The 22,205-nt window shown below is 42.2% G+C and overlaps 1 protein-coding gene across 6 annotated transcripts in view; it reads left to right on the forward strand.

The window, feature by feature from the left end:
* Positions 1 to 22,205, forward strand: part of LRP1 (LDL receptor related protein 1) — a 308,287-nt gene that overhangs the window by 194,353 nt on the left and 91,729 nt on the right. For all 6 annotated transcript variants that reach the window (XM_061554630.1, XM_061554632.1, XM_061554633.1 and 3 more), the window contains 10 exons: positions 2,785 to 3,030; positions 3,774 to 3,971; positions 6,559 to 6,763; positions 8,183 to 8,347; positions 13,445 to 13,689; positions 15,292 to 15,423; positions 16,895 to 17,122; positions 17,807 to 17,981; positions 19,217 to 19,311; positions 21,516 to 21,665. In XM_061554630.1, coding sequence (XP_061410614.1) covers positions 2,785 to 3,030; positions 3,774 to 3,971; positions 6,559 to 6,763; positions 8,183 to 8,347; positions 13,445 to 13,689; positions 15,292 to 15,423; positions 16,895 to 17,122; positions 17,807 to 17,981; positions 19,217 to 19,311; positions 21,516 to 21,665 — 1,839 coding nt within the window. The remainder of the gene's footprint in view (positions 1 to 2,784; positions 3,031 to 3,773; positions 3,972 to 6,558; positions 6,764 to 8,182; positions 8,348 to 13,444; positions 13,690 to 15,291; positions 15,424 to 16,894; positions 17,123 to 17,806; positions 17,982 to 19,216; positions 19,312 to 21,515; positions 21,666 to 22,205) is intronic.

Raw genomic sequence — 22,205 nt, forward strand, 5'->3', positions numbered from 1 at the left:
TTGGTTATTTGTTTGAGATGTAAAAAAAACAATGCCTACAGCCGTTTGTGTAACCCATTGCTGATTGAAGGCCTCCTCAAGTTGTGTCAGGTCATGGATTGCGTTGACCACACTGGTCACGATGGGTTGAAGGTACATGTTGGCCATGGCCAGGAATCAAACTTGGATCGCGCTACTCAGAACGCAGTGTGCTAAGCACTGTGCAACTGCTCCAAACTTGATGAGGTTAACATTTATATTGTCTTTTGCAGTTCAAAGGTTATAAAAATGAGTTGTAAGATTTTACTAGCTCTATCTTTGCACATATTTTATGTACGAGCAGGGTTAACTCCAAATATACTTTTCCATTTTATGATTAGCTAAGATTCCAAAGTAATGTTTGTCCCAGGTTATTCAATACATATGTATCATGACGGTGTTTGATCACGCAATGTATTTTTTTTTATCTTGAATGTAAATAATATGTAGTTCAAGTCCTTAAGCTGTGCTATGGAATTAATGCCACCGAATTAACGGCAAACTTTCAACTACTGAGTTATTATTAATATTTTGGCATGCCCCCTGGTGAAACCATTATCTAATTAACACTGGAGTTTTTTATAAGTCCTAAGCCAGCAGTAAGCCAATTACTTGTCTTATTTACAGCCATTTTATCTTTTAAAGGTCAGCTCTGTTACTATTTAATGAACACTAATCTACATACCAACAGCCTTGCCTCCTGTTGCACCAACAGTATAGCATGCTCTGATAAATAAGCAGTTGATGTTGATATTAGTTAGTCATGGAAATTCTTGCATAATTGTGCTTTAAAATAAATCTATGTTGGTTGTGCCCTGATGTTAAAAACAATATGGCTGTAAGAGACTTGCTTGGAACAACATTTTGTTGAACCCTCTGGTGAGGAATTTTGCGCAATTGTACGATAATTTGTGGGCACGCTTGGCCACAATAATTGCAGAAAATGGGCAGCAAATGGCCTGCTTGTGAAATCCATGATGAGCTCTTGCATACACAGGCGAGCAGACGGAATGTCCTTTGAGAATCATTTTAATATGTTGCTGTATTTTTTCAGTGTTTTCCCTGGGGAGATTGCTACACACTTCTTGTTAAAATCTTATATTTGATATCAAGCAGCCTGGACCTCGAGACCACCCAAGCTTTAAATCTGCCGTAGCACTGTTTTCAAAACACGAGTCACTTTGTTTCAATTCATTTTGTTATATTGCACAATGTAATTTTATATCTGAAATTAGTGATTTTTTTTTTAACAATCGATATATGGAAGAACATTCTCAGCTGGTTTATATATTTATGAGATTTATACATGGCAGGATTTTGGTAGAATTTCCATTGGCACAGTATGCATGCTGCTCAACAAACTAAGAAAACAATTGCCTTTTCAGCCGCAGACATTCTCACTGAAAAGCCAACATTATTCTGACGTCCGTGCACTTTGCGTGTTGAACGCCGAAATTATATTTAGCTCACATTTGCACAGTCAATTCTCTGTCATCCATGAAAATGGGGGGGGGGGGGGGAGAGGTGGTCCAGATGAAATAAAAACATGGCAAATGCCAAACATATGCAATTTAGTATTAAAAAAACATACATTTCTTCCTCAACTCAGTAGAATAAAGGTAAAGATGTGCGGTCTGTTTTTATTAACGATAACTTGACATGTTTATGTCATGTGGGCACGAGTCACTGACCCTAAACAAGTGAGGAGTGGCGAATAATTAATTGAGTGCTCTCTTAAGATATTTTATTTATTTTTCACCAGCCTAGTTAATCTGCCAATGGGTAATGTAGATTTATATTTGCTATGCATGCAGTGTTGTTTTCCTTTGTCAAAATTTCTATGAATAAGTTATTACTTATATATTCTTGGTTCTTTCGGTAAAGTCACGTAGTAGGGAAATAATACAATAATAAAAATATTAAACAATAAAAATTATCATGACGTTTCGACTGCAACACAAGCAATCATCATCAGGTGTGACTTTACCGAAAGAACCACGAATATGAATCCCTGCAGTCACGAAAGCTTTAAATCAAGTTATTACTTAGCAAAAAAAGCTATTTTTATGGCATTTTACTACATTGTATGTCATGGTAATCAGTTCCTTGGGTTTTTTCAAAAACTTTATGCAATTTTTATCCTTCATGCAGTGTTAGATGCTTTGCACATTTGCTTTCAATTTTCAACTTTTTCTCTGGCTACAATGAAGCTTCTGGGATTTCTCTGCATCTTACAGCAGACTGTAAAATAACTGATCAAGAGTCTAGGTTTACGGTGCAGTACGTCACACATGTGTGACTCCATGGTGACTGAGGAGACGGTTATATGTGAACATCTATAGAAAGTGATGCTTCCTCCATTCACATACAGTATAGGGCGAGTGGACAACATTAAACCGCAAACTTGGGAACATGCATAACGGTACTTTTGAAACAAGTGACTTTTTGGCAAGATCGAGAATTCATTACTGCATGTGATATGGTCGGATTCATGAGCATTTGTATAAAAATCCCCATTACAGCATGCACAAATACTCCACTGGGTGTGGGGGCGGTTCATTGGTCCGGTTGGATAAAGCAACATTGTACTATACAGAGAATAACAACACAGATGCTGTTTTTTTCCCCCCAATGCCAGAGGAATGCAGAATTCTCACCTCAAAATATGGAGATGACACAAAAAAAACCCGTGCCATCCTCACTCGGAGAGAACGTGGAGAAGCTCTCACTTTTTTGACGGTGGGCCCTCCCTTGTTTTCCCTACAGACCAGTGCCAGGTGAACAATGGGGGCTGCACGCACAACTGCACCGTGGCGCCGGGCGAAGGGGTGGTGTGCTCGTGCCCAAGTGGCATGCAGCTGGGGAAGGACAAGAAGAGCTGCGACTTCATGGACTACTGCGCCCGTCACCTCCGCTGCAGCCAGCGCTGCGAACAGGAGAAGAGCATCGTCAAGTGCGGCTGCTATGACGGCTGGATGCTGATGCCTGACGGGGAGAATTGCCAGAGCCTTGGTGAGCGAGATGATAACTTGAGCGGGAGCAGTGGGAAAAGTGATAAAAATGCCTCGTTGCGTCTGGTGGCATGAGCCATGATTTTCAGTGTCATTGCAATGAGCCGCTTATCAGCTTCTGTGCTTTTGCCTTTCAAAAATTAAGCGGCTAGTATCCATCAAATATATTTTTATGCTGGTTGTGCGAAGCGCAAATGGCTATTTTAGTGCTGAACTGATTGAGACACTTTAGAGTTTGAGACAAATATTTAAATGAAACAGTAACCCGGCTTTCTCGTCTGTTCTCAAAAAATGTATGTGCGTTCTATTTGTTTTCATGTCATCACACTTTGCCTTTTATTCCAAGCAAATGACATTGCTAAGAGATCATGCTATGAATTTTGATAGGCTGAGTGATAGCAAGACTATCACTTTGAAGGTTGCAAGCTCCCTGTATTTCAAAGAGCTGGCATCTGAAACTTTAATCAACCATTAAATAGTGAATGTGAAGGGAGTATGTACAGACAGGCAACTCGGGAAGACTATTTCACTGCCTCGCAATTTTGTTTGCATATTATTTGCTAAAATTGCAATTCTTTGGTATTCTTTTTTTAATACATAATACGGTCCACTTTCATCTCAAATTTAATATCAACATTCGATGCGCCTTCTTTCTTCCGATTTGCCGTCGCGTGCCATCGCTTTCATCTTCTGCTGCTCGCGTGCCACTTCTGAATCCCATTCGTGTGGTACGGCCGCCCGCAGACCCTTTCGTCCCTTTCATAATATTCTCCAACCGCCACGAGATCCGGCGCATCGACCTGCACAAGGGCGATTACAACGTCCTGGTGCCGGGTCTCCGCAACACCATCGCCATCGACTTCCACCTCAATCAGAGCTCCCTCTACTGGACCGACGTTGTGGAGGACAAGATCTACCACGGGAAGCTCTCCGAAACGGGAGGTTAGTGCCCTCCCTCCGCACCTGGCGCCCTCGCGGCCCGTCCGCACCCTGCGCTCGCGCCATCTGCTACTCCCATGGGTTCACCGAGTTCATGCGCTTACCCCTTGCCCATTCCGGAACGGAACCGGAAGAAAAATTAAGATAAAATAACTTTATCAATGCCGAGGCTCCCACAAGACCATGCAGGCATGTGACAGAGTCTGGCACCAGCTATCGTAGAGTGCGGTCATGTCTCTACAGTTCACTGTGGTGAGTACAATGTCTTTTAAAAACAACGGCGCTATGCCTCTCCAAATAAAATTTAGGCTGAGTTGCTTGCACGTTCCGAGATTCAGCGGTGAACGGGCACCCACCCCGCAACTTGCAGACGTCTACGAGCGAGAAAGGGTTAAGCTGGAGATTAAATACAAATGTGCTGAGGCTGCTTCTTATTTTTTGCCGACCGCTGCTACTGCAGGTCCCGTGTGGAGATAGACTGCGACTGGATATGTGCCCAGGAGCTTGCAGCTGTGCCCAATTTTAAAGTTTATTGTGACCTGTTTGGGTAAATCACTCCGCGAAAATTTGATTGAACTCTATGAATCATCACACTGAGGTTTTGCTTTTTATTGCCCGCACAGTTAATATCTGTGTGAGGAATGGCCACATTTTTTTTAAAGATTTGACTTAACTTTCGTGACTGCAGAAATTCACATTCTATGGTTCTTTCAGTAAAGTCAAGTAGATAGAAAAAAATAATAAAAAATAAAGTGATTATTTTTTTAATCTTTTGTCTTCGTAGCTTTCATTGAAAGAACCACAGAATAAATGTTTTGAGAGTTATAAATTAGAACGTGTACTATCTGCGCATAGTGTTCAAACCACTTAAAGCCAGTGCTTGCACTTCCATTCATACAATTAAATGTTTTATTATTAGTATTATGTTATAATTGTCGAATTATTATATCCACGTTATCATGGCAAATGTGCTTACTGTTCATATTCTATTCTCAAGTTTCCTATCTCTATTATACACCTGGATGTATTTTTAGGTCTACGTATATACTATTTTCTTTTTTGTATTAAAATAACATTAACTTAAGGTTATTATTGTTTTAAAAGTGTATGTTCCCATGTATGTCTGTTCGTGAGTTTAAGCAGTTACATTTTGTCATCATGAGGCAGGATAAGAGACAATTCACATTCAACGAAGTAGTGCAAACATAATAGTACACTCAATGCGAGGTATCTGCTTAGTTCTTATTTCATTCCCGCCTCAATTTAACTATCTTTTCTCCTTACCAAAGAAATTAAATAGTTTTACTTGTCTGTGAGTACATGCATGAATCTAAAACTCAATACCTAAATAAAATTGACTAATGACTGGGTTTGCTCATCAGAATGCAGTGTGTTGCCTGGTAATCGGTCACGGTCCACACAATCCTTAACCCAGCCATGCACGTGGAATATTAAGAAAGTGTACATTCACTCTCGGAGTTAACCTTGCGCCTATCACAGAGTCTCAAAGAGGCCACTCTTTGTCCGCGTCTTCCCAATTTGGCGTAAATGTTGTCTCCCCTGTAAATAAATGTGATAAAGAATTTAAAGGTCACAGTTGCAGTTAGCCCCAACGAAGAACATTTGTCAGAAATGTTTTGGTGTTGAATAGCAATTGCTTTGGTGTTCGTCTTACTAAGATGTAGGTTGTGTTAGTAACGAATAGGGTTGCTTATGATTGGCGGTGGCATTCCATTAAATGAAATAAATGTGTAAATTATGCCTATATTTTAAACCGTAAGCAAATTATTTGGTGATACTGCGTTGGCAGTGGCGCACAAGCATAAACGGCAGTAAGTACAACACACGTGTTGATAACACTGCCTTAAAATGCACGTGTGAGGGTGTTTTAAGTACATATTTTGAACATACTCTATTAATATGCATTGTCACTAAAACACTCTTGGGAAATAACAATCTTTGATTTTTTTTCTTCACAATTTGAGGGGATTTCAATTATTAAAACCTCTATAGTGATGGGGGCATTTTAGCTCCAATAAACACTATCATCTGTGAGTTCCAATAATCCCTCTAATGAGCCTGATAATGCTAGGCCTGAAAAATACATGTAATTGTTCACCCCCTTGCGATTCAATGAATTGTCTCAAATTGGGATCATGATTCAAATTAATAATCAATTCCTTTAGTCTATTTTGTACTGCTTCATTTATCTATTGTCTGCCTTGTATTTTGTGACTTATTTGTGCCGTCTCATGCATCATATTAATCTAATGGTAGCATTTACGTAAAATTAGCCGACTATTAAGTAATACACTTTGGTACAAACGATCTGATGCATGTATTGTGAGCGTAAGAATAATTTCGGATCAGTTAAGCAGTTGATTGATCAAGTCTCATGGTGATAATGGATGGGATTGGTTTTCCATTACACGCCTACTAAATATTTAACAGCCTAAGCAAAGAAAGTAATTTCTTACAGGTCCTTCAAATAAACATTCAGCCTGAGTTGAGGGCCCCCATCGTATGGCCCACATTTGCGTCTGTTCGTCCGCAACATCAAGCCCCGTGTTGCACCGCTCACGACCCGCAGGCCTGACGAGCGTGGAGGTGGTGGTGCAGCACGGGCTGGCCACGCCGGAGGGACTCGCCGTGGACTGGATCGCGGGCAACATCTACTGGGTTGAGAGCAACCTGGACCAGATCGAGGTGGCGCTACTCAACGGGACCATGCGCAGCACCCTGGTGGCGGGCGGCATCGAGCATCCGCGCGCCATCGCGCTTGACCCTCGATACGGGTACGAGCGCCTCCACCCCCCACGATGCGTCTTTGGATTGTTGTTGCGTGCTGCACGCCATGATGTCCGACACCATTGGAACCTCATTTGCCAGTAGTAAAATATGAGAATTGTTTTTTTACCCTTTTATCTGGCAATAAAACTGACACCTTTTTTACGAGGAGTCATGTTTGCATTGACCACAATACCTGCAGTCGGAATGCAAAAAAAAACATAACTCTGATAATGTATGCACTGTCCTTGAAATTGATTGGTCCTTGAAATTGATTATTTTTTTTGTTTGCATTCCGACTGCAGGTATTGTGGTCAATGCAAACATGACTCCTTGTAAAAAAGGTGTCAGTTTTGTTGCCAGAAAAAAGGGTAAGAAACCAATTATCATGATGTCCGACGTTTTGCTCCACATGCTGGGCGATATAATAATACTTGAATTTTATATCGCGACATTCATGCTCATAACGTTGTACATTATTTCTATATAAGGACGAAATCCCATTTACAGCCACTACCAAGCACCGCCGATGAGCATGGTTGGCTACGTACGGTGCGAAAGAAGTTCAACATACAAGCAATTCAAAACCCTGTTACCAAGCAAAATAAAAAATGAATACACAAATAAAGAAAGGGCACCAAAACTAAAAGTGCAAACAACAACAACAACTTATCAGAACAAAGAAAGTCGTTCATTAGGTCACATCCCAGACGAAAATCCCAGCTTATGTTCTGCTTCCGTTATATAAAGTTGCCATCTACTGTCAGTCGTTTTTTACAGAGGCCAGCGAATGTTATTGTTAGATTAATCGCTTATATGTTGAATCCGGGAAAAGTTTACTCCCAAGTAGTAAGAACACTGTTGCCAGGTTCTTAGTTATGTACAACCGCCTTTTTTAACCTTTGTGCTTTCATAGTCGTAACTGAAGATATGTATAAGGATATTATTTTCAGTAGTTGTGCCTTCATGTACAGTTTACTTGGTTTTATTGATTTGACATGCTCTTAGATGTGTTCAAAGGTTTGTATTTTATTGAACAATAGTCGCATCTGTATGTTGGTTATATATACACATATACACATTCAGCGTTAATATGTTTTTCATGTGGAGAAATTGAAAAAACTCAAAATGCTCACATTTTTATTGATTTTTTCTATAACTTAATTGGTAATAATACCTCGACATTTGATAAAGAAACCAAATGCACTTTATTGAAAAATAAGGGGATATTACAAGCACCTACCTAATAACAGTGTTCTATTGCGGCAGCCATGACAATTGCTCCCTTTTATTTTTGTCGCTATTCCTCTGTCATCGTATTGATAAGGTTAACAGTGACACGGTAGCAAGAGTGCACTCTCGATAAAGGTTAAGACGATATATCCGCCGCGCCCAGCTCCACACCAGTGCTTATGTCCGCCTCGCAGGATTCTCTTCTGGACTGACTGGGATTCGTCGTTTCCCCGGATTGAGGCCATCTCCATGAGTGGCACAGGGCGGCACGTCATCCACCATGAGATGGGAGCTGGAGGCTGGCCCAACGGCCTCACCGTAGACTACCTGGAGAACCGCATCATGTGGATAGATGCCCGGTACGTGTGTGTGGGAATCGCAATACATTCCACTCGAGGCAAAGTGTGACGAGGGTGAAGGTGCAGCCCTGCAGTTTGCCTTCTCGCTCTGCTGCTGGCGGAAGGACCTCCACTAGGGGTGCTCTTGAGAATCTTCTAGGGCAGTGTTCTTCACTAATTTTCATAGAGGGGGCCACTTTCGCCAATAAGACATCATCAGTGTGAGGGCCGCCACAAATTGAAACCACGTGGTTTGACAGCAGCACGATGATGGGTGGTGTTGTCACGTGTTGTGTACTTTCTGGACCGTACGTCAGGGGCCGGACTAAAGGCCACCAGGGGCCGCCAGTGCCCCGCGGGCCTTGCAATGAGGAACACTGCTCTTGAGGTTATTTAACCTACTATTTTACGCTGGTGAGATGTATTGGGAGGGGTTGAATCAAACTCGCAACCTCTCAATTGCAAGTCCACTGTGCAAAAAATTACTCCACCAGCATCCATTTAATGAGAGTCGTTATTTACCCAGGTAAGCATCACATGGGCATGTGACAATGTGGTTGGAACACGTGACGATCAGAAGGTTGTGAATTAATATATTTGTTAAGGGAGTTAAATAATTTTTCAGTGGCAAAAATAAATAAGTACCACTTTAATTCTAGATTTGAAGCTTTCGTGACTGCAAAGATTCATATTCTTAGGTTTTTTCGGTTAAGTCACGTAAGTAAAACATCAAAATAAAAATAAAATAAAAATAAAAATCACGACGTTTCGGAGGCAACACAAGTCTCCGTCATCAGGTGGGACCGTCACAGCCGAATTAGCTGCATCAAGTGAAGCAATGATTCAAGATCTTGAAGCAATGATTCAAGATCTTGAATCATTGCTTCACTTGATGCAGCTAATTCGGCTGTGACGGTCCCACCTGATGACGGAGACTTGTGTTGCCTCCGAAACGTCGTGATTTTTATTTTTATTTTATTTTTATTTTGATGTTTTACTTACGTGACTTAACCGAAAAAACCTAAGAATAAGTACCACTTTGTGGGAAGCCAATAGTGGTCATCCTATGAATGTCGTGGTTCCTGTAATGGTAATGTGCAGCTCCAAGCACTTTGCTGAGGGCCACCAATGGAAATGAGCGCTGCAACATTTCTAGTTCGAGTTAGAAGGTACAATAGCTGACTCGAACTGAGTCACCATAGGACTGTAATTGCGTGTATTTTTGGTATTGCCATACGCAAGAATAAGATGAAATCTAGAATTTATTTTAGGAAGGACCTGCTGTGGGGATGCTTGGCCAAATCAAATTTTGAATACCCTGTTCATGATGGAGAAAAGTTTAATACCCAGAGAAAACCCAATCATATTAATAAGGAATGCTATTTAATATAACAATCTGTATAGATAGCACAGTATTCTACTTTGTGGTACTGCAGCTTGGTTATTCTGTATTTGGAAGGCGCATGTGCATTATGATCGTTACATGAGTCACAAATCCTGCTTGTACATAGTGCTGATAATTCTGTTATAGTGCACACTTTTTCTCTCATAAAATTTCTTCATAAAATGCATTCGTGTGTTTTGTTATTAACTCTCTTCCATCTTCTTGGTTCTTTCGGTAAAGTCACGTAGAATGGAAATAATAAAATAATAAAAATAAAACAAAATAATTCTCACGACGTTTCGGCCACAACGCAAGCAGCCGTCCTCAGGTGGAGAATAGGTCTGTCGAGAAGACAGTCTGAATGACACACCCCAGGCTTGGAGCTCTGTCTTCTCGACAGACCTATTCTCCACCTGAGGACGGCTGCTTGCGTTGTGGCCGAAACGTCGTGAGAATTATTTTATTATGTTTTACTTTTATTATTTTATTATTTCCATTCTACGTTACTTTACTGAAAGAATCAAGAAGATGAATCCCTGCAGTCACGAAAGCTTTAAATCGAAATTTAACTCTCTTCCACTTGGCCTGTAATGTCCTATGGCTGAATAGATCATTGAACTACACAGATCAACATCTATTGAGATGGAGAATCCAATTTAAAAAGAGACTGGCTTTTAAATAGTGTGGGCTTGTTGTTTATTGAAATCTCACTTTGTTAAAGAATGCGAAAGCTGCTTGAGTATTACTTATTCTCAAAGCGTGTCCATATGAATGTATTAGAGCTCTGATTTGTCTGACCTTGATTCCAAAACCCAATAATGCACATCCCACATTGCCCAAGTCGAGTGAACCCAAATAATCAATGAACTGATTAATATATTTCTTCACTGTCCTAAATCTAGTTCCGCAATGTGAGGCCACTGATTTATTAGTTCTATTAACCTATTCAGCCTTCAATGTGTGTTCTTACCACTTAACAGCCATGGCTCAAACTCAGCCTGTTGATATAATTTAAACGGGGGGGGACTGAAGCCCCCTGGTTATTGACAAAACACTCAATTAGTGGCAGTGGAGCCCTTAGTTGCTCTCTAAGCACAAGGCACAATTAATTGTGATTTGTCTCCTCTCAATTTTTCCAAAGCCGTCGAGTGGCACCCTTGATCTTGCTGACCTTGAAGTTTCATGTGGCTTGTGGGAAATGTGTAACGTGTTACTCTTGAGTCATGTTGTCAGCTCGGAATGCGAAAAAAACAACCGTGTGGTCTCGCTCGCAAGGCTTGGTAAAACTATGCTTCTCTTCAGCTCCACACTGGTCAAGTGCCTTCAAATCGTAACTCAGGAGAATATTGGCCTGTCTGCAAAAGTTGACAGGAGGTTTGGAGTCAACAAACAGCCATGCATATGGTGTATTCTCAGAGATAAACTACTGAAACAAACCTTTTTTTCTGCTTTATATTTATGCTCGGGGTCTTCATTGTATCCGATATTTTAATAATATCAAGCATTGCATTGTGACAGTGGCCAAGTTAAACCCGTAACATTTTATTTAAAAAATACGTATCAATGATGTCTGCATGTATATGGGCTTACAATTAACTGTGGTCATATATTTTACTTGAAGGTATTGAAAATGGCATGGCTTGCAATGGTGTAACTTTTGTAAATTGATGGAATCTAAAATATCCCCTTTTATTTTGTTTATCCAAAGGAGAAGTGGATGTTTTTTACATCCCATTATTTTGCAGAAATAATATTTTTTTTATAATATTCTTCATATATTAATGTATCAATGAGAAAGTTGAACCATCAAGCATATGCACACTGGCTCTCTGAGGAGTGTGCTAACAATTAAGCTATCTACACAATATGCCACGTAGGAAGTGTGGGAAATGTAAAAAAAAAAAATTACCTGCTTCTTGGACCAGCTCATGGGTACAAGTATTTTCACTCTGCTTGGCGATTATTGACAGAGTTCCTTGATGTCTGCAGCTGTTGTCTCTCTTCAGCGTTGTCACAACGTTTGTAGCACTGCAATTGACAAGGGAGTTGTGAGGTGGGTGGTTTGGGTGGAGAGAGTGGGACGTGCAATGTGGGAGCATGGGAAGAGGGTGGCAGTGGTAGGCACCCTAAGGACACGTTTCTTTTAAGTGCGAGATGAAACGGAGCTTTCTTCCCGATAAGTATGAATGCTTTGAACATTTTTAGAAAGACACTTAAGAGATTTAGAGAGCACGTGGCACTTTTGAGTTTCCCCTGACTCCACGCTGTGTATTAATGTGGAAGCAATGTATTCGGTCAGTCATGCTATTTCTAAATCTGGCTTGCAGCTAAGGTGTGCATGCACGTGGAGTTTTTTGTGGTATGCCTAATTTTAAGTCCTTTCCCACCAACCTATGAGCCGTGCATTAACACACTACTGCCATACACTGTACTTGGTTTTACGATGCCAGAAACACTATCATGGAATAGTCACATATCTGTAAGAGTTAGACTTTTTTCAGGAGCTATTTTTAAAATTAATCTTGCTCATTAAAGTAGTCTGCATTTAAACATGTCAATGTCATCGCGTCATTAACATTGGGAAATTCTAACTAGCTAATTTTAAATGTTGCAAAAAGTCATTACGTTTTGAAGGAAGGCCACTTTCACAGCTGTACTGGTGGATTATAATCAATCCATCTTCGCTTGTGGCGTATTCAGACAGTGATATGTCATAGTTACCTTAAAAAGTGTGTATCAATGTTCAATGTAGTATTAAATGTGCGTGTGTGTGTATATATAGTACACATTCAAACGCATTATATAATTGTCATTACACGGAAAACATTTGGATGACATGTAAACATTTTTTTTATATAAAACTAGCAGCCACACGTCCTTTGGACTTGTCTGTCCGTCCTACCAGCCAGACAGCCAAATAGCCAGCAAAATATATTTTTTATAACAAGTTTATGATTAATAAGAGTATGATTAAGCTTCTTTGTAAATGATAACATTAGCAAGGTTCATTTATAAAAATTAGACCTACATTTTGAAATACACATGTACATTACTTTTATTATCAGATTTCAGAAGCTGGATCGTGTTTGGATGAGTGACCATGTTGTGGGATTATGCAGCAACATAGAGCAGTGCTTTAAAATCCATTGTTATACCGTACGCTTTTACTCCCCCAATCTATGCACTGCCCACATTGACCAGTTTGATGAAGTATGGTCAAATAACCCCAAAGGTGTGGCGAATCCCTCATCCAGCAGTGGATAGACATAAAGGGCTGTACATGTGTATGTGTAGATGGATAAGCAGCCAGATGGCTCTCCGCAGGCACAGCGAGTGGCTCGCAATCTGAATGAAGGTCGCAAGGTTCAATTTTGTGTGAGGATTGACTGAGCCCATCATTTCTCCGGGGTCAATTAAAAATGTGTACCACTTTGTGGTGAAGTCAACATTGGTTGGCCTGCGCGATAGGAATGTTGAATTTTCATACTCAGGAAATCACTGACTTATTGCTATTTACCATGGCAGTCTACGAACTACATCATATGAGCAAATTCGACAAGGAACGTGGGCTTATTTTTGTTGTCCCTTACAGGCAGGCGCCCGATAAAACATTGCAGCACCTTCTCTGCATGTTCCACCAACCCTGACTTTTATAAGTCAGGAGGTGTACCCCGCCTTATGCCACCACCTCACAATGCATCCTCTCCCTCTTGACCCGCAAACACACGAAACAGCTCCGACTCCATCTACTCTGCCCTGTACGATGGCACGGAGCTCATTGAGGTGCTGCGGGGCCACGAGTTTCTGTCGCACCCCTTCGCCGTCACCCTCTTTGGAGGAGAGGTGTACTGGACCGACTGGCGCACCAACACGCTGGTGCGTGCAAACAAGTGGACGGGCCAAAACGTGACGGTGGTGCAGCGCACCAACACGCAGCCCTTCGACCTGCACGTCTTCCATCCAACTCGGCAGCCGATGGGTGAGTCGCTAGCGCGCGCCATGGTTTCTGCTCTTATATATATATGTGTGCACGCACGCACAAGGCGGAAACTGCCTTTGTAGATTGTTGGAACAGGTGCTATGGTGAGCCACTATTAAGGCTAGCAGGATGCAGTAGAAAATAGTGGCGCTTGGATAATGCCTGGGGACCATTGCCTCCAAAATAGTGCCCATCTAAGGACGGGTAAATTTAAGGGGTGTACGTGTGTGTGTGCGGCACAAGCGACGTGGTGACGTCACCGCCACTTAGTGGTGAATGGCGGTTGTTGTTGTGTGTCTTTCTGGCCTTCATAGGTGCTCGCTAACATCACTTGCTCCAACAGTCTGCTAACGCTATACGTGGGATCTTTGTTGTTTGTTGTTGTTGTTGTCTTGTGTTAGTGTATGAACGAAGGTCTATAGTTATTATTTTGTTTGCACATTTGCACATACGCTCCTTCAAACAGAAACAACAAATAGAACATTATCACAAGCAAGTATTCTCATGGCAGTTGCGTTAGACGAGGTGTGGATATGTAGATGTTACAATGAAAAAGTAATTAGACTTAAGTATGCTGCTTGACAATAATCGTAAACTGTTATGTTTATTACCATAAATGTAAATAAACATCATAGTGAAGTGTACAGCGATATTATGCCATGATACAACTATGCTGACAATATTCTTTGATGTAAAAGCCCAAAAAAAGTAAACAGTTTTTCTTTCGTTGTATTTATGTTCCCAAAATAAAATGCCTGGGTAGTGCTGTTAATCCCGAAGCTAAATTGTTTGCAATCATCACTAAGAAACGATGTCTGACAAATAAAAAAACACATGCAAATACGTCCCTGTAACATCAACACATTTGAAATGCTTTAGTCTACACTTGCCGTTTTGGCATCAAGTATAATATAGGATCATGTTCTTGCATTGTATGCTTATTTTGGTTTTCTTTTCGTTATTCATTCTAATATCAAAATATCGTAGGGGTAAACAAGTAGGTAACCTAGGCCGACAGGAATATTCACTGGCTCGAGACATTAGTTTGCCTCACTAAGTCATTATTTATTGAGACTTTGAATAATATGTTAATCTTTAAAATATATGCTATACGTGTTTAAAACATGATTGTGAAGTTATTTTAAACACAACATTATTCCTGTTCTTGGTGTATGTAGTTGTTCGTGTCGATGTTTGGATAATTTTAACGGCCATTAAAATCTTGCATAGTATTTGAAGCAATTTTGTTTTATGCATTTGTACGTTTTCAACCGTACTAATTTGGCACTATAAATTGATATATCAGTCCATAAGAGAAATGGTTTGAAAATGCTGATGGTAGTTCAGGTTTATACATTGCATGATGGTTAACTGAATGTGTGGAGTGAAACATTTTTCAGCTGAAGTAAAATAATGTAAGATCTTTGTGCAGAAGCTGCATTTTTAATTCAATTTCTTTCATATTTTTGAGAGTCAGGTTATTGCTGGTATATATATATGAATTTGAGAAGACACTTTTATCGCATACGAATATAATAAACACTGAATGTGTGCACACGCGCGCGCGAGTTCATCCCTGTCCAATTTTATATTCTTGTCTAGCCAACAATCCATGTGGAGACAATGGGGGCAGAGGTCCGTGCTCTCATCACTGCCTCATCAACTACAACCGAACAGCTGCCTGTGCCTGTCCACACCTCATGAAGCTACAGCCTGACAAACGGACGTGCTCTGGTAAGGAAAGAAGGCTGTGGATTGGGGAAAGTCATAAATAACCTTTGGTGGGGGCAATGTCAAAGTGGATTGGATTTTTAGCCTTGCACATTGAATGGTTGGGGTGGTCAAACTTAACATGGTCTTTGCACTTCCTGCTTTGGATACATTTATTTGAACAATGGCGCACTGCACTATGAACCCAGCGATACTGGTTTGTGTTCACCGCCACGGCCAACATCGAGTGATACAATAATATTAACTTCTCCCCCTTTTATGTTATTTTGTAAATACGTCATCACTTTATCAATGACACTACCTGATTTGCGTCGCCTCAATCCCACAATTACGTCGCTGACAGCATCGTCCGTCCTTTCTCATGTCCGTTGCCTCGGCCGTCGCCTCCACCTTCCCTGTAGATCGCTTTGATTTACGCCATTTAGATATTCGTCATTGCATCTTCCAGGAACGCATCCCCGATGTAAACCGGGGTATTACTGTGTCCGATTTCATTTTGGGTCTCCACCTTCAACAATCTGTGCTGACCCAATGTGCTGAAGAAAACCCCTTGATTAACACTCGCGGATTGACAAACCATTGTAATTGTACCAAACTTAAGTTATTAGTATGGAGGAGCATGTGCCTCCAAGTTAAAATGATGAGCCTGGGAAACCGTGTGCGACTGGCTTGCTTCAAATATGTGCTGACGCAATTTCAGTTCTTCTGTGCGATATGCATTACATCCACTCAATGCTTCTGGTGATTGCGCCGTTGGATTCTCTTTGAATTTGTTCCTGCATGAAAGAATGTGTTTACTTTGCATATGCATACGTGTATGCATGCATGTGCCCTTGAGAAAGGTTAGCATAAGTTAACTGTTGACTTTTATATGAGAACAAATTCATCTTTTTGCATGCACTACTGTGATTTACAGCAAACTTAAAAGACTATGCGAACGATGGAAAAGCATTTGAGTTGTGCAAGCATGCGCTGTGCATGCATACAAATGTACATTGATGTGCAGAGTGGTCAGAACTTCTGGATTCAGTTTAAAGGATCTACTGTATTGTTGCAACTGCGTTACTATTGAAGAGGAGTCGGAGACTGGTTATGCACTTTTTTATTCTTCAAACCACAGCCACACTCGTTCCTAAAACCAACCCCGAACGCACGCAGCCCCCTTTAAACCCGACATCTCTGCCCTCGTTCCTAATACACATCTCCGTTTCGCACTCCAAGTCCATGTGCTGTCAGTGCCCTTTAACCCTTGACCCCTGTCTTGTGTATGCCCCTGCGTGTGATTGGTGCGTGTTATGCTGAGTGCGGAGATTTCATCTCTGCATGGTGCGAGTGCGTGAGGATGGCTTGCAGATCTCCTACATATTGATATACATTTTTATTACCTGGACCTGGATGGTGATTATTGTCTTAAGTTTTGCATGCGTGTATGTGTGTCTTTGTGTTTGTGCCTTGCCGGTTCCACCGAATGCAGAGCATTGGAAGTTCCTTCTCTACGCCCGGCAGATGGAAATTCGCGGAGTGGATATCGATGCCCCTTACTACAACTTCATCATCTCGTTTACTGTGCCTGACATTGACAATGTGACTGCTGTTGATTTCCACGGAGCGGAGCAGCGCATCTATTGGTCCGATGTTCGCACGCAGACCATAAAGCGTGCCTTCATCAATGGTACCAACGTAGAGACCATCGTTTCAGCAGGTAGGGTTCGTTTGCGTTCACTGTGGAGGAGGGTTTCCTTTCCTTGTTTAAGTGCCGAGACCCACCCGATGGAATGCTTTCAATAGCAGAAGCGAAGACGCCGCGCATTTCATTGAAGCCTCGTGTTTCATTCGCGTCATTTATTTTGCGCACGTTTTGCACAAAGTCTACGTCCGCGAGCCCGTTGATCGATTCTGCTAAGCGTGCAAAGGCTTAATCCTCCTCGAAAATGTACGAGACGGTAAACCCATACAGGAGCCAGGTGCCTGGAACTCTGAATTGCTGCTGCCGTGTTGCCGAGAAAATCCACGTGGTTTTCTTTTGGAGGAAACAAAACATTCCAAAGCCCCATCACTCGAGTGTTTTTCATTAGGGTTTTCACCTGGATTTATTCAGGCTCGACTGTAATATTTGTGCGCGATGGCCACATTTTATAGCGCCACTGTAGTCCTGGCCGTTTGATCAATCCTGCAATTAGTGTCATTCCCAGTACGTGTTTTGAATCCACAGACATGGTAAATAATTATCGCGAGGAAATGTGCAGCCTCCAGGCACACAAAGGAAACCTGTTAGGCATTACTTGAAGGGTCCAATTTTTACACAAGTAACTTTCCACCCTCCCCCCCTTCGCCTGCCCTCCCCCTTTCTCTTCTCCTCCGTACATGTGTCTCCTGCTGGGTACAGACTTGGCAAACGCACACGGCTTGGCTGTCGACTGGATATCCGGGAACCTTTACTGGACCAGCTACGACGCGAACAAGAAGCAGATCAATGTGGCTCGCATGGACGGCTCCTTCAAGACGGCTGTGTTGCAAGGGCTGGACAAGCCCCATGGGCTGGCGCTGCACCCCATAAAAGGGTAATGGCCACAACGCGAATGGAAACGACGCGCGAATTAAAAATATTTGGCACGCCATAAAATTCCTGCCAGTCCCCGTTACACAGCAGATGGGCGGCGTTACTGTGCATACATTACCACTGGCAAAGGCCACGACAAAATGGGGTGATTTTTTTCGATTTGGCAGGTTTTACTTTTTACAATGGTAAAAAAAATGTTTGTTTTAGTGGTAACACCTTCTCGGGCCTCAAAGCAAGAAGGACATGAGTTTGGTTCCCGACTCGGGCACCTTTCTACATGGAGTTTGTATCTCTCCCCCTGTTGTTCTGCATGGGATTCCTCTAAGTTCCTCGGTTTCGTGACATACCTCGTAGAAAAAAACTAATCAATCAATCTTTATTTTACGTGCCAATATCGTCCTCAATATAGTAAGCGTCACAGTACACATTACAACAGAATGGGAACGGTACAGGGGCATAAATCATAAATGTTTGTTATGTTTCAGCAGTAATATTCTAACTTTTGACACTGAGTATAGTCCTGCCTCTTTATCTAAATCTCAAGCAATAATTGTAATTATTTTTAACCAAATTTGTTTGCATTACTTCCCTGTTCTGTTATTCTACCAAGCTGCTGTGCAGGATTACTGGTGCTGCCAATGAAATCCGACATGATATGCAATGCCGGCTCATGTTGTGGTTAAATCAAAATCACATGGTTATAGGAGCGTTTCACTTTACACAACCAAAGTTTGCAGTGTGCTGATTTTAGAGACACTTTCATGTTTCAGTGTCAAAGAAAGTTAAACTGTTCCAGAAATGGAGCATGTGTACTGATGAGGGGAAAAGAACACGCTTGTAGAGTTGGCACACAACCATGGGCTCATTTGTTGAATCAAATAGCAGTCCTCAACAAATATACTACATCTGCAATTGCCTGTTGGCTAGCAAGCAGCACTCCTGTGAAATATTTACTGAGGAGAATTGATTTTATTTTTGCTGTTAACACCACGTAAGATGCCTCTATCAATTGCTCTTTTGGAATATTTCTAAGCAGATCATTTCAATATTTTTAAACCTGAAGGTAAATTGTCATTCTGATTGGTGCTCGCTAATAGCATTTGCACCAGCAGTTTATAGGAATATTCAGTTTTTTTTTGCATGTATACAAGTCTGATTATGAATTTGTATTTGTGAGTGGATGCATGCATATGTGAGCAGATGTGTACATATGTGTGCGTGCGTTTATATTTTCAGAAAGATGTACTGGACAGATGGTGACACCATCAATGTAGCTAACATGGATGGAAGTGAAAAAGCTGTTCTCCACAACCAACAGAAAGGCCCTGTTGGTGAGTGCTCCTCACAGAGACACCCTGCCTGGATCCTTGTCCCTTGCACTGTCATTGGCTTTCCAGCCATTCATCGGCAACATTGGACTCTGTTTGAAGCATTTCCCAGGTGTCTAGCAAACTAAAAATGATGATGCATGAACCAAGATTTTTGGTGGTCTTCAAAAACTCTGCATGTTATTGTGAGATAAATATGCAAAGTTAATGCTGCCTCGTTTAATGAGTTGCACAGACCATGTGGTGTCTTTTTGAAACTGGTTATAAATGCATACTTATTGATATGGCTTTAAGGAGGGCGGAGGGTTGGTTAAGTAAAGCAGTGAGAACACGTGATAATTGTGGGGAGCGGTAGCACACTGAGCTTGAATCCAGAAACTGGAGTTCAACTCCCAGCCATTGCTGACATCAGTATTGAGTTATATCTGATCCCGTCCTGGGTTCCCTCTGTTCACCAGCCATTAGCGACCAGCGTGGTGAAGTATGGTCAAACAACCCCCGTGACCCTTAGAGCATGGTTAGGCCTTGGTTCATTAGTGGACTACCTTCGAGCAATACGTTAGTAATTAGTTAAATAAAAAGTTAATGCTACTGAACATAAATTAAGGCCAAAACATTTACTGTGATTCACTTCAACACATAAACTGTTGGATTTGCATTTCTGTGTATGCCATCAATGGCTGTAAAAGATATCCTGCAATAGTGACAGAATGCACCTTTACATATATAACTTTAATCTTTTCACATTAGCTTTTTAAACCAGCGAAGTGACAATCTGCTTTGTTGTAAGACACAAAATAAATCAAAGTGCATTTGTAGTGAGTCCAACTGGGAGAAACACTTTATTCAGTAACTCAACTCAACATAACATAACACAACCTACACTTGGGTGTTGAATGCTCATCTAGCCACGCTACGGCAGAACTAGACACGGTTCGCTATCCCGGCCCGGACCACAAGCTGGGTCCCGGACCGCGTGGCTAGAGGCTTCTTTTACCCGACGTGGATCTTCATCACCAGCAACACTAAGAACCCCGAGCCCCTCACGGGGCCCCGCTATATCGGCCTGGGCTGGGGCTGGCTCCGCCCCTCGCCCCGCCCACCTTCTAGATCTCTCGAGCTCTTTCCCGAAGGCTCCCGAGAGCTCTTTTATACCACGTGACCACCCAGCTGCCCCCGTCCACCAGTGGCCCCCCTCCAAATATCATCCGGTCACGTGTCGGCAGGTCAACCAGCGTATCATGCCCCAACGTGACCCTGGCTGGCTGACACTCCCTTTCGCTCCCTCACCGGGAGCCCGCACCGCACACTGTACGTGGTGCCTCCGCGCTGACCAGCGCTCACCCAAGCCCCGCTAGGGCTGGTACTACGCCCAGTAAGCGGGCTGCTCATAATGCCAACACACTATCCGCCATGGCTTCGTAAGCCCGGCACCACACAGTGACAATCACAGTCACTACACATTGAATAAAAACTAAAATACTTGATTTCAGTGTCGTCACTCAAGGGGCTTAACATAAAGCTGGCGTTCAATTTCTGGCCAAAGCTAACACCAGTGGCGAGCAATATCACTGCTGTCCCTCCTCCCCCCTTGAGCACATCTGCACTGATCACGTAGTGAAGTACAGTCAAACAACCCCCACAACTGACACGGTGTGGGTAGGCCTTCATCCAGCAGTGGATTGCTATTGGCCGGGTTATATATTATGTAAGATTCGAACCATATGCATCCAGGGGCTACCATTGGCTTCTGGTTGCCGAACAAATGCATTGTAAGGTCTCACTCATTACACACAAAGTGCTTTGTCACAAATGAAGCACAAGACCTTGATGATCTCGTCAAGACGCATAAACAATCACACCAACTCAGGTCATCCTCGCAGCAGCTTTTGGCTAACCATCGCACAAAGACGGTCACTGCATCGCACGCTTTCAGATGTGCTGCTGCGGCAGTCTGAAACGCTCTTCCTTCCGATGTTAGGAGTCCACTGGAGCTATGCACTTTTAAATCATCTCGATTGAAAACAAATTTTTTTACAACTGCTTTTTGTCTTTGCTTTTGTTGCCCTTGCCCGCACCTCCAATTGAGACGGATGGCTGCGTATGGTGCGAAAGGAGGAGTTCAACGCACACAAGCGTACACGTGCGGCATGTGCTTGCGCGCTGCTCTTGTTCGCGCGTTAACGGGGACTTGTTCGCGTGAGCAGGATTGTCCATTGACTACGAGGAGAGCAAGTTGTACTGGATCAGCTCTGGGAACGGCACCATCAACCGCTGTGAGCTGGACGGCTCGGGGCTGGAAATTGTAGAAACGATGAAAAGCAAGCTCACCAAGCCGTCGGCACTCGCCATCATGGGTACATATAAGCCTTGTATTGATTTGTTTTACGTGGCCGTGTTTTTTCTTTTTATAACCCATCAATTTCTGGTCGATAAGAAGTCACTCCTGCTTATTCGCTGTCCCCGTCGGCTATTTCACCCATCGGCTGAATGCAACTTGTTTGGTCAATAATCTCAAGGTTCGTAAATATGTTGCTTTCTCATCTACACAATACAAGTTGTTGTATCGTCGTTCATATTCTCCCGTCAACGATATGCATATGCACACTGTTCACACTGTTTCTGCTGTATGCAGCTGTTATTGTTGCTGTTCAGCCTGTAGCTTCCCACTTTATATATGTATGTTGCAGTTCTTTCTCACTGTACTTAGCCAACCGTGATAATTAAACAGATGTTATAGTGGCTGCTAAATTCTTCGATTTCATATATGCTCGAGAATTGACTTGTTTCCCAGATCCCTCAACTCCAATCCTCTCCTCGAGCCCTCTCTGTCACAGGGGGGTTACGATATGCATCGATTTACGCGATTTAGATATTCACATTTTATTTTCTTCCAG

Source organism: Lethenteron reissneri, chromosome 20 (assembly GCF_015708825.2).
Source record: "Lethenteron reissneri isolate LAM-NWPU_2019-01 chromosome 20, ASM1570882v1, whole genome shotgun sequence".
Taxonomy (NCBI): domain Eukaryota; kingdom Metazoa; phylum Chordata; class Hyperoartia; order Petromyzontiformes; family Petromyzontidae; genus Lethenteron; species Lethenteron reissneri.